The sequence below is a fragment of the Alosa alosa genome, chromosome 23 (assembly GCF_017589495.1).
Source record: "Alosa alosa isolate M-15738 ecotype Scorff River chromosome 23, AALO_Geno_1.1, whole genome shotgun sequence".
Taxonomy (NCBI): domain Eukaryota; kingdom Metazoa; phylum Chordata; class Actinopteri; order Clupeiformes; family Clupeidae; genus Alosa; species Alosa alosa.
Window position 1 is genome coordinate 15,133,812 of NC_063211.1, and position 13,247 is coordinate 15,147,058.

Sequence of the window (13,247 nt, forward strand, 5' to 3'; positions counted from 1 at the left end):
GTTCCGAATCAAGTCATTTTTGGTCAAAACCCTCCAAACAGGAGCGAGTGAAGTGTGTGCGGAAAAGGCCTATCAGCTGTTCTCACTGGCCCCCTCTACCTGAACAGCACAACACACACACACACACACATACACACACACCGCTGCAGGAGCAGCCACAGGGGCGGGGCTTATGCAGAGCCACATAACAGCACCGTTTGCCTCACTTCCTCTTCCAACCACACACGCTGTGGCCTTCTCCAGCAAGCCAGCAGTCCTCTCTCTCAGGGAGAAAATAACACACAGCACTAGACTCACCACTAAAGGTACTGTGCTTACACATTTCATATCAAGTGAAATAAAAAAAGTTTAACTAGCGTAGCTGGAGAACGGTGTGCATCTCTAGATGTGTGTGTGTGTGTGTGTGTGTGTGTGTGTGTATACAAGTGTATGTGTAACTAAGGCTGTAACTAAAGTGAAAGTGAAAGCTATCGTGCAGTCCATGTGTCAACGCAGTGCGCGCCATAGTAGGTTCTGCCATTAGAACAATCATAAGTCCTATGTCTGCTGATAATGTCCAGGTCTAAACACAGACCACAGAGAGCAAACGGAACAAATATCAAACACCTCTAGTCTACACCACATGCAACCTGCACACAAAGAAAGAGAGCAGGAAAGAAGTTAAATATTTATGCCAACATGGGTAGATGATTATCAGAACACCACTCTGACAAAAGGGCCGCACATTTGAGCATATTTAACTCTTTAGTAACACTCAGTAGAGTTAAATAGGTAGAAGATATCTCACTCAGTCTAAGTAATCTATTTGATGTATTATATGTGAAAGCGTGGTTGGATGTATGTTTTGAAATAGTCTCTGATTTGAAAAATGAGGTTGATTAATTTAGGCATGATGGCTTGTCTTTGTTTTGATTTTGAAAGTGCTCAACGGGAGCATGTTTGTCATCTAGGAGACTTAAATCTATTGACTTCACGCTGTGTGTAAAGTTTCCTCAGTGTCGTCACAGTGGAGAAGTGTCTGCTGTTAAAAAGTAGATCACTATTGCGCCATTTACTTTCACATGAAAGAATGCTGTTTAGTTTCCATTGTTGCTAAATATGACTTATAATTAACTAATTCTACAGATTTCAAACTTGAATGTAGCGATAAATATTGATGTCTAAAATATGAGTTTTAATGTAATAAGTGAAATAAGAGATTAAATATATATATATTTAGAGGATTCAGATGCAAACTGTCCCCTGTGGTTTAGAAAAGGAAGGGAAGGTTTTCCTGTGCTATTTGGAAAAATACACCAGTATTGCAGATATGAACTGTTAGATTCCGAACACACATCTCAATAAAAAGTGCAGGCCTATGCTTACTAATGTTTGAATGAAAGCAATAGAGGGTAATGATTGCACTAATCAGGCAGTAAACAAGTATAGTCTGGCCATAGAGGCCTCATTGTTACATTGTTTGTATTACCATGTGATATTAATCTCTATGTGATGTATCCTACAGGGTTTACAATTGAGCCCTGGGGTGCTAATATGTTGTAAGAGTCTTGTCCTGATTTCCTGCATTTCCCTGTCTGTCCTTTTATTTTGTATTAATCATGTCAGCTCATGTTACTTCTTGTTGCCCTTTATTTACTTCCTGTGTCTTGTACCATGTGTTCCTTTGTTTACCCTTCTTATTGTATCCCAGGGTGTGTTCATCTTCAGGTAGCCACTGATGGTGCTGGTGTAAAGGAATGCATGCTGGGATTCACATAATAACAAAATGCATTGTATGAAGTCCAGTCTACACTGCGTGAGTGAGGCGCACACTGCTTTCGACATTTGATTACATTAGATTCCACTGTTTTCCATACAACCCCACACACCAGCATCAAACTCTGCCACCGCCGCTGTGTATATGATTCAGTTCTATTTTGTCGGCGCCGCTCAATACAATCCAATGTTTACCAATGCTTGCCAGTTCTGGCGCAATTTCACCGCTGAAGTGCGCGGCAAGTGGTGACGGACTCATGCGGAGCGTGTCGGATCGATAGTGTCCTTAAGTTGTCGCTGTTGCTGTAAGCGGCTACCTGAACATGAACGCACCCCATGTCTCCACCCCTCACCTGGGTCTTGTTCTGTTCCCTGGTTATTCCCTTGTTTCTTTCCCACCTGTGCCTTGTTAGTCTTGCCTAGCCCATTGCATGGACCTTTATCACAGCAGCCATTCAGGTGTTACCAATGACATTAATTGAGGTTCTGATTCTGCTACACCTGGGCTTGCCCTAATATTTCATGTCAAAATGGCTGCTGTAAAATAGCTCTATTTAAATCCTTATCTTTCCTAGGTCTTGGTCAGTCTTTGTCCATGTGTTTGTTTTCAAATACCGTGATGTTGCCGTAGGCTATTCTTGTTCTTGTATCTGTGGTTGTAAGTAAAGATTCTGCACCTACACTATAGGCTACCTATTACATATGTAGCCTACAGTTTCTGAACCATTTATGTACCCTTTCCAAACAAACATATCAGATAAGGGGTACTGCCATAGTGACCAAAATTGTACCTTATTAGAGTGGCACAATTAGGTACACCTCGATCAATTAGGCATTTTCGGTATCTGAAAAATAGTTTATGGTAGGGTTCTCCATTCTTGTCTTTTCAAAACAAGCTGAGGAATTTAAAAAACAGTTGATGATGAATATGTTCACCACAAATATGTACACAAATTGTAATAGCTCCATCTAACCTAGAATGAATTGCTTAATTCTGGCATGTCTGCTACATGGGGCTTGTCTCTATTTAAATTGGAGTGAATTACTTGCGTTTATAACTTGCGCTGCATGAGATGCAAGGCTTTGCACCGGCAGAAACAATATGGAGCCCTGCTCTACCATCTATTCCTCTCTCGACACACACACAAATGCATGTGCATGCACACACACACACACACACACACACACACACACGGTTCTGCACCTTCCTCTAGAGTAAAGAGATGTTCCACAGCTTTGATGTGCTTTCACTGCAATATGCATGTGTGAGATGTATACAAGGCCATAGTTGAGGAAGACTCCCTGAAGAGGGACAAGCTCACTGAGGCTTCAGTATTATCAAAACACCTCCACCCAGAAAAGAGAGGTGGGGGGAGGGGAGTTAAATAGAGGGAGACAGACAGAAAAGAGAGAGAGAACAAGAAGGAGAGATGGAGAGGGGTTAGTAGAGATGGAGATAGCAAGAGAGAAAAAGACAAATGGAACGAGAGAGATGAGAGAGAAATGGAGAGAGACAGCCAGAGAGAGAGAGAAACAGAGTGAAAGGGGTGAAAGAGAGAGGGAGCAAAAAATAGAGGAGGGAATAGAGCAAGAGGGAAATAAATAGGCCAAGGTTGATAACAGGATGGCAGAGACAGCACAAACCACTGCTGATAAGCACTTTGCACCGCCATCGGCCTGGCACGGCTGTAGCTATGCTTACACATGGACTGGGTAGAGGTAGGTGTGTGTGTGGGGGGATGATGGGCTGCCTAGCATAACAATGGGTGCACTGCTTGGTCGGCAAAATGTTTGCCTTTTGCTGCTACATCTTCAGTTTCATGTGACAGTTTCCAAAGCTTTCTTGAACGCGTCTGCCGTCGCTCAAATACACACTAGCTAATGTTTGCTGATAATCATGTGCAGGCTGTTTAACCTGAGGGGACATGTTCAGCACAGCTCTGTGTGATGGGCCATGCAGACCCATTTTTTTCATTATCAACGCAAATTCATAAGCTCAAAAAAGACCTGAATATCTCATTCAAATTCAACCGTTTAAGCCAATACACAAACACGATGGCTACAGTCAAATTTAGAGAACAAGCAACAGGTATGACTGTCTGACAGGATATTGGCAGCCAAGTTCTGATTGTGCTCCTGTTGCCCAACTGGTAAAGCAAGGTGAAGAAATGGGTTGGTCATGAATTGACACCCAAGAGGCACAAATACTATTTTGCAGATTTACATAAGTGGGATTAAAGCATCAGTTAAATGACTAAACATGAACATGTAAACGGGTTAAGTTAGGGGGCTGATGCTTTGTGTAGAGCTGACGTTAAGTAAAGTCATGTGTGCAGGTGGGGACGTGTGAGGGGGACCTATGGGGACTCACATCTGCTCCATGTGCAACGCCTGGCAGAGCCAGCAGGCCCACAGTGCTTCCTGTGTGATAACGGCTTGTTTGTCTGGGCTATTCTCTCCTCTCACTCAGGCCACGACACCTAAATATATAATTGTGTGTGTGTGTGTGTGTGTGTGTGTGTGTGTGTGATTATCCGTTATGTGTGTGTGGGCCACGTAGCATAGTTTCAGGTGAATGAAAACAGGAGGTTGCTGTTTCACAGTTAAATGTCCATGCTGTACTTTCTACCCTTCTAGAACTTTCTACCGTACAGCATTTTTGGTATTAGTTTATCTTGAGGAGGTGAGTGGGACAGCAGTTATCCTTCGACTTCAGTTCTGTCTGGTCTGTTCTTCTTCAGTTGTGGTAAACATAAAACGCTTGTAGCAGGCACAAAAGCAGCAGGCAGCCGCTGTAAGACACTCCAGTAAACCCCGGGGACTAAGCTCCTCTGTTCACATGAGCCTGCACGCTCTCTCTCTCTCTCTCTCTCTCTCTCTCTCTCTCTCTTCACCGTAGTGAGAGTTTAAAAGCAGCTCCGCAGCAGCAAAGATGCATTGGGGGGCTTCAGATAGACGCTGGGGAGAAAACCACCACTTGTCTATGATGTTAAAGAATAACCGTTTTACAACGGTTTATGGAAATGTCTTACTGCAAAGGAATTTGTTCCATCATACATTAGGTACCACCCAGAGATATATTTATCTTCCTGAGAGACAAAATAAGCAAAACTCTTCACTAGTCAACAAGAACGACCTTTGCCATAGCTCAAGCTATTCATGCTGAACTGAACATTCATACATGACATCTCTACAAAGACACAGTTAACAAGTACACTGAGAAGTACAGAACAAATATGCTAAACAGTCTATATTATTAGAATCCAAATATAATAAAAGTACACTATTGTAGTTATAGACCCTTTCAACAATAAAAACAAAAACAATGCTTGAACGTTCTATTTGGGCCCCAATCTACTTCCTCTGCATTAAGATAACATATGGAATGTTAAAACGGAAGCCTTGTGGGGCCAACTATGATGCTGATAATGGAACTCTCTTGAAAGGGTCCATATTATTGTAATGTATACTACTATAGTCATTGCATTAAGACCAAATACATGTTGGAAGATTAGACCTAGACAAGGCCTGATTCAGTGGCGAGGCATCAAGAAGGGAGGTCTGCCCTTAAAGGGTTAATTGCAGAGGCGCTGTAAAAGGCCCTGATAGGCGTGCTCTCAGGTGAGTTGTAGCAGTAGGCTGGTCGTCAAGGTGAGGTCACCATGCTTACGCTCTGTAACCTGACACCGCAGGAGGGAGTGGTGAGCCTGAGAGGAATGGGGGAGAGCAGGTAGGTAGAGGAGATAAAAGACCGCGAGAAAGTTTACTTGTCTCAACAACATAAACACATAAGAAAGGCGAAGCGCACGAAAAAACAGACACCAACCAGATGGTCTGGGACAAGCTAAAACAAGATAATGGTCATTGATATCTCCGGACTTTCATCGGGTCGTTCCCCTAAACGCCATAAATGCTCGTGATGAGGTGAGTGGCATTTATACAGCAGTCGTATTGATCTCGACAGTAGGCCAAATACACCTAGGTGAAGGAAAAGGTACTTTTGTGCTGATGTGTACTACTGCTTATTGGATTTCTACTTTATGTCTATGGAGGGTGGGTCCAGTCCAGTAGTCTTGATGGATGGGAAAAGATAATAAGTGCAGAGAAATGTACTGAGAGACCTTTGCTTGTAGGCCTTCAGCGGTTGCTGGTAGGCTTTCACGTTTTTATGATCATGATCTGATTTGTCAGTCTGGTGATGGGCTTAAAAGAGGAATTTGCTGTAATCTTAAAGTTGGAAGGATAGACAGAAAACAGAGTGGCTGTTGCTCAACCTCAGCTGTGCCATACCAAATACCAAAAAAATGCATTACAATTTATCTACAAAACCTCACATCAAGAAAAACATCCAGTTGGAATCTAAAGGCCTTTTCTTATTATGTATTATCTCTGTTGTCCCCAAGATCAACCCCAGAGCAATGCAGCTGTTTTCACGAGTAGTGCTTACACCATAAACGGTCACAAACAGGACCATCGATAGACCCCCCACCCCACCCCCAACACACTCTCAAACACACACACACACACACCTCAGCAAGATAGAGAAGCACTGACATTTTGCCTGAGAGTCTGGCCTGCCTGACCACAGCTGCCTGCAGCCTCTGCTCGCTTCCCCTCCTCTCTGACATCACACAGAGACTTCCTTCCTCTTTCTCGTGTGCTGTGTCTATGAGCCAGATAAGCAACAAGAGAGCAAAAGAGTGTGTGTGTGTGTGTGTGTGAGAGAGAGAAACAGAAATGGAGGAAGAGAACAAATGGTGTTTACAGAGCCCTGCGGAAAAGCACGGCACAGAGATAAGGTAAAGAGTGATGGGGGTGGGGGGGTTTGCGGGGGTAAAAAATAATCGCTCGGCAGAGTGGTTGCTGCTGGGCTTTGACAGTTTTATTCTGGTTTGCACGTCTGAATGATTCTGTATATATGCTCTGCAAAGGCCGACACATCTCCTTGATGTGCAATTTCAAAGCGCTTATCATCTGATGTATGCTTGAAACATTTGCCTGTTTAAACACCCGAAGTAAGGCACTATACTGGTGCTGTTCCATGGTGGATTGTTGTCTGTAATGGCTGTTTTTGTGTGTGTGTGTGTGTGTTGTGACAGGTTCTAGCCACACTCTCCTCTCTTATCATCTGTTCCCACTTTCAAGAGGGAACTACTCCGCTGTACTTCGTTGACAAACAAAATCTATGGAAAGAAAAAAAAAGTTTTGCTCCAGTGGAAGATTTCGTGAAGTGCAAAGAGCTGCTGAGGGCCTGAGGCCTTAGATGTAGGGTGTGAAAACTTTGGTTGAGGTATGCTACATGCTTAAGAGGAAGACTGCAATGATCCACTGAGCACCCCCCACCACCACGATATGGAAGCTTCAGCTCAGAACATTGAGCTAGACAGAGAGATGGTTGGCAACCCAGAACACATTCAGCAGGTAAATAGGACCCTGAAATACTTCCCCTACTTGCCAACTGCATATCTACCAACAACTCAGGCCTTTTCAGACAGACCTTTCAAGCATTAGCGATCTGAATGTAACAGTAATATATTATTCTGCTTTTTGGTTGTTGTTTTCACTAAAACACATTAGCATGATTCAACAAATGAGCAATAGATTTAACAAATAGCAACAGATTGGTAACAGCTGGTATTGGGGTTTGTCCTAATAAAGTATGTATGTGTGGTGCGTGTGTGTGTGCACAATTTCAGTTTGAGGATCCTTCTGCTTTCCCTGCTGTGATTGTGGAGCAGGTGCCACATTCCCATCTGCTCGGTTACTCCGGATTGGTGTGTGACCAACAGCTGACCCACGCTCACCTGGGAACGTTCGACCATGACACAGTGGATGATGTTCCCCTGACAGGTGCGTTGCACTACCTCCTCATGTCCGAAATAGAATATTCAAATGAGTTTTTTTAAGGAGGTGCCATACTTTGTCAGTGGGCCTATTGTATTTGTGTGTGACCATATGAAAAGACATGGAGGCTGATGCCATGGTAGCCTAGTAGATTAGATTTGAGATATTTCACATTTCAAGGGGCCAATATTTGTTGCTTGTCTTGTCTTCTTGTTTTCTTTAAGCTGTTATCACAACTTCATGGACTGAATATTTCAGAGAACATTTATTGCTGGCATGAAGATCTGTTTGTAGGCTAGCTTACAGGCCAAGGTGAGCAGATGCTTTATCTGCCAACATAGACAAGCATGTCATAGACCTATGTTGAAATAAAAATAAAACAATTTCACTCTTAAGTTGATGGTGACACGAGGAAGTGTTTAACTGACCCGTCATCGCATGTTGCTGGTTTATGTCAATGAGGAACAACGGTGGTGTAGGCTAAATATTTGTTCAGACAAATTCTCTACGGCTTTTAATAATGGCTGTCCTCGCCAAAGACCTCACCTGTGCAAATAGAGCCGTTGAGACACAATTCCCTCCCTTTGTGAAGTTTGTGTGCTGGACTCGGGCTAGACCTAGGGAGTAGACCCCACCCCTCGTCGTTCGCACATGGACCAGGGAAGTGAGCTAGAACATAATATTGACGTCAGTCGTGCGCCAGCTGGACCAACTCGAACCATCGTAGCTGGATTGCCAACATCATCCACTTGACAAAAGGAATTTGCCATTTCCGTCCAATACTCATATATAACTCCAGTACTTTGAGGCCTCTCCGTTCATCGGAAGTAAGCAAAGTTTCAGGCCTGAGCAATCAGACTCTAATGCTAACAGGTTAGCTGTGCTAGCACGTAGCCAGTGGGGTGTCGATGCGTCATTGTAGCAATCGAAGTTCTTAAAATTCCGGCGTTTGCCCTTCATTTCGATGGAGAAAGTTTACTTCTACTCGTGTCGACCGCAAACAAGCATTGTGCATATCCGTGGACGAAAATGTGTACTTAGTACAACTTACCTGCCTTTGTTGCATCAAGTGGCTAACTGTTTACATCTGATGGCCTCATCTGTAACCTAGTAGGCTATTTTAAGTATAGAGTATATGAATTACGCATGGGAGTGACGAGATGTAGTGTGGGAGAATTAGTTTATGCAACGTATGACATGCAGTGTTTAACGCTCTGAAAGGATTTATATACTTAATTTCATGTCTGAAGGGTCTCCAACAACACATCTGGCGTGCCTAGATAAACTTTTCACTTCGGTTAATTGTTTTTTTAGAGGGTGACTGAAAGAAGCCAACTCAAGTCTGTTTCATTCTTTCTGACTGTAGTGGAGGCCTTCCAGAGTGGGGAGGAAGACACCATGGAGACCATAGAAGCTGCCGAAGCTTTGCTAAACATGGATTCCCCATCCTCACTCAGCCTCACCTTGGATGAGAAACACCTATGTGAGTCACAGTCTGCACATATATATATATATGAGAACCACAGAACACTTCTATGTGAAATTAGCTGTGGACTGACATGGTTGTTTTTCTGTATCATACCCTGCCAAGACACTGTCACCATGCACATTTTTGCCTAATGTTTTTTTGCATAAAGCATAACCCTGTATGTCTTGCATGCCCACTAGCCATTCCAATTTTTCTGCAGCGCAAATTTTCCTAAGCGATGTCTTCACCACTCCAGTTAACCAGGTGTCCTTCCTGTCAGATGGTCTCCAGGGGCAACCACAGTGGCTTCAGCTTCAACGGGACGTTGAGGTTGAAACGGTCTCTCAACAACCAAAGACCAAAAAAGGTGCTCTACACGCACTAAAAAAGACTCGCCACCACATGCAGATCTGCAAACTGTTAATTTAAAGCAAACTTAACACTAACAGGCAGTCTACACCAGGCACGTAACTGAAGTATTCTGTTCGTGGAGCGTTATGCTCTAACAATTAGCTTCTATAAGCAATGTAACTGGCTGCAGACGTGATAGTGGCACGTACATTCAAAAAAGTCTTCTAAAAATATTTTTCCACTCTGCAAACGGAACGTGCCAGGTGTAGCTTGCCTGTAAGAGCAAGTTTCCATGGAAGAGAACTTCAATGCAGAGCTCCATGGAGAAAAAGTAGTTAGCCTATGACTAGTCTAAATCCACACGCTAGAAACTGACCCTCAGTGGATAATGTTTTGACACATTGTGTTTACTGTTTCAACAGGAAGAAAACCAAGACGTCAGAGAACGCGTTCCCCTATTCCAGACATCAACATAAAGAAAAGCAAAGATGGCCGAGGTATAGCATCGTTTTCTCTGTTAGCCATGAATGTGTAATAAGAAAGATTAACGGCAAAATACTCACATCACACCTATAATACCAGCTTGCTTTTGATTTTTATTTGAATGGAATTGTTTTCATTGTTGGCACAGGAAATACATTGTACCTCTGGGAGTTCTTAATGGCCTTACTGCAGGACAGGAAAGCCTGTCCCAGGTACATAAAGTGGACCAACAAGGAGAAGGGCATCTTTAAGCTGGTGGACTCCAAAGCAGTGTCCCAGCTCTGGGGAAAGCATAAAAACAAACCGGACATGAACTATGAAACAATGGGAAGAGCACTGAGGTAAGTCATAGAGTAGATGGTGGAAGTTTCACATTTTTATAGATTTGATAAAACAAGTGTAAAATCTTTGTTGTCAATATTTAATCTCACGTTCTCTGGTACAATAATAATTTGTGTTCAAAACATTAAAAAGGGAGGATAGGTTGTGCAATACCTTCTTTTTTGGTAGACCAAAAATCTATGCATAAGTACTGCTGTGCTGATTTCTGTTGCTTGTCATTACAGATACTACTACCAGCGTGGGATACTGAATAAGGTGGAGGGTCAGAGGCTGGTCTACCAGTTTGCTGAGCTGCCTAAAGACATGGTGTACATCACAGACGATGATGATGATGATGATGATGATGGAGGAGGCGGTGACAGTGATATGCAGCATGAAGTTGACCATGATGATGACGATGATGAAGATGACAGTGGAGATTCTGATGATGTGGATGACGAAGAAGCCTCAAGCGACCAGGAGGCTCTTAAGAAATCCACGGCCATCACTCCTTCGAGACTGTCCAGTACTGCCACAAAGCCTTCAACCAGGGGTGCTAAGGCCCCTGTGCGTCGCAGGGCTGTGAACGGAGGCCAGCGCGGCCAGAAAGCAGCAAGTGGAACCGTTGCCAACAAGACAGGCCGGGCCCTGGGCCTCATCCAGCAGCAGCATCTGCCCATTGTCTCCGCGGAGATGCTGCGGACTCTGCAGAACGTGCAGTCGCTGCAGCCTGGGCGCCACGGTTCCGTGTTCCGCACAGCGCAGCTCCTGGGGAGCCTCCGGCAGAAGCAAGAGAACAGCGTCACCCAGCAGCAGGGAACCCTGATGCAGCACCAGGCCCAGACCCAGCAGGACGCCCAGACAGAGAATCCTGCCACTCAGATAGTCACGCTGCAGCTCGTGCCCGTAGGGCCCACGGTAGACGCCGGTGGGACCCTGATCGCTTCCCCTCATCTCCTTATGCAGCAGGTGCCATCTGGCGAGCAGATGACGCTCGTCATGGAGAGCATGGGAAATAACCAAACGGCGGACTTTCTCCAAACCGAAACTCCCGTCCAAGACGGCACCGGCCCAGCCACAACGACCTTAACGCTTGTTGGTGCCGCTGGGCAACAGTTGTTCTCCCAGCCTCCAGGAACTGTCATTCACTCAGTCACGGCAACAGAATCTGAGCAGAACCTTTTGTTGTCGGATGACCTGAGCAGGGATACCCAAGGAGATCTGGAAGCCACGGAGCCGACCTCTGATGCCCCCCAGGGGATTGAGGGAGGGGAGGGCTCGGAGAGCCAGCCAAAAAGGAAGATGGAGGCGCTCAGTGTTATGATCATCAATGATTCCTGGGTGGGCTACAACTCCAGTACCTGAGCTGCTGAAGACTGAAGGAAGGAGATAAGGAAGCAAAGCCTTCTGTGAAAATAAAATCCAGGGAATACTGTTGGTTTAATGGGCCAGAAAAACTCAAGGAACATGAGGCTTTGTGAAAAAAATTTTTTGTTCTGTCTTTATTTTCCTTATATTTTATATTTTCCTAAGAAAAATAACATGCACTGGAACGTACTGTTTGTCCAAAAGTACTCTGCCTTCCTTGAATTTACTTTCTACCTTCATAACAATGCAATTGTGTAATGCTTAATACTTTGGATCCTTGAACAAACCACAGTTGTCTTGTAGTGTAAACTACTCTTAACACAAGTGGCATGATATTGGAAATACTGTCAGCTCCTCCCAAAGATACATTTGGAAACTTTTCTATGATTTACATAGTGCCACCAATGCAAAGTTAGTGGTTTAGTGAATGCAGAAAGGGAAAAACTGAGCAATATAGCTGAACAGTGGATAAAGCCATAATCATGCAAATACTTAATATAGAAATCCAACACAGATTAGACCAAATATTTTTTTAAAGAGTTCATAACATTCATTCTATAACAGAATGGACCATTGGTCTGTGAAACAGACAGAGGTATGCATATATGCAATATATGTAAAAGAGCATCTGAAAATTCTGTAGTATGTTTTCCAGATGGCCCAGAATGTTGTTTGTTGATGATTCTTTGTGGCCATTGGAGAGGATCTTTTCATCAGTAATGCACTATCTGTGAAAATGATCACACCTAAATGACCACAATTTGCTGGTGCCTTGTGTCAGTCGTGCAACAATTGTTTGCCTTTCAAACAATACTTAAAATTTGTTTGTCTATGTTTTTGTTTCTGTTTTATTTTTAAACTTTCCCCTCAGGGAGATAAAGCTCTGAAATAAAGCGCAACATATTGCGGTCTTCAAATCGAGTCATTCTAGCGTTGTGACCTTACCTATAAAGTGCATTGATATAGCCCTATCTGGATGCACTGTCCAGTTGAAAGTGTGTAACAGCCATTGGTAACAGCATGCCACCAATAAGTGCTTGAATCCTGTCAGGATTTTCTATATTTATTGCCTAAAGTCTCATCTCTTCTGACCTATGCAAAAATAACATGCATCACTGTCCTGCACCATACTATTTGTATGTATGAATGCCATACATTATGTGTGATTTTTGTCCTGTTGATTTGTTTTACATTATATTCATGCTGACCTCTTTACAAATATGGAAATCATTTAGTGTGCAATGGCCATTCATTTACATTCCTGCCCTCATGAAAAAGCCCATTGCCTTTATTGTTCAATGCTATTTGAGTACAATTTCAGTCTAAATCATTGTAGGAACTTGTAACATGACAAATACATTGTACAATCCAAATAACAGAAGCTTTGTTTTATACTGGTATATTACCTACATTTTCATACGTTTTATTGAGTAGAACTAGATACATTGGTGACATGTATGCATTATATTTGTATTTATGAAATAAAATTTACATTTTCACAAACGGCATAATCAGTTATCTGTTTCTATAGGAAAGCTAAAAGATTAAAGTAGCATGCACATCTTTTTCTAATGGGCTGTTATTAGGCTACCAGTAAATTCTGTTTCAACCTGTTACAAGTGACCATCTAAATATTGCATAATGAACCACATCCTCT

At 43.2% G+C, this 13,247-nt stretch overlaps 1 protein-coding gene across 10 annotated transcripts; it reads left to right on the forward strand.

Annotated features, from left to right (window-relative positions):
* The first annotated feature begins 233 nt into the window (after positions 1 to 233).
* LOC125288894 (ETS-related transcription factor Elf-1-like) lies at positions 234 to 13,093 on the forward strand. 10 transcript variants are annotated; one of them, XM_048235593.1, is made up of 8 exons: positions 234 to 305; positions 6,855 to 7,176; positions 7,452 to 7,605; positions 8,966 to 9,082; positions 9,288 to 9,434; positions 9,841 to 9,915; positions 10,050 to 10,242; positions 10,468 to 13,093. In XM_048235593.1, exons 2-8 carry the CDS (start codon positions 7,108 to 7,110, stop codon positions 11,585 to 11,587), a joined length of 1,875 nt encoding a protein of 624 aa, XP_048091550.1. In that variant the 5' UTR covers positions 234 to 305; positions 6,855 to 7,107; the 3' UTR covers positions 11,588 to 13,093. The 10 variants fall into 10 exon arrangements, with proteins under 10 accessions (XP_048091550.1, XP_048091555.1, XP_048091548.1 ...); XM_048235598.1 differs by lacking the exon at positions 234 to 305 and adding an exon at positions 5,166 to 5,679 and having other exon boundaries at positions 9,324 to 9,434; XM_048235591.1 differs by lacking the exon at positions 234 to 305 and adding an exon at positions 5,167 to 5,679.
* Positions 13,094 to 13,247: the final 154 nt, after the last annotated feature.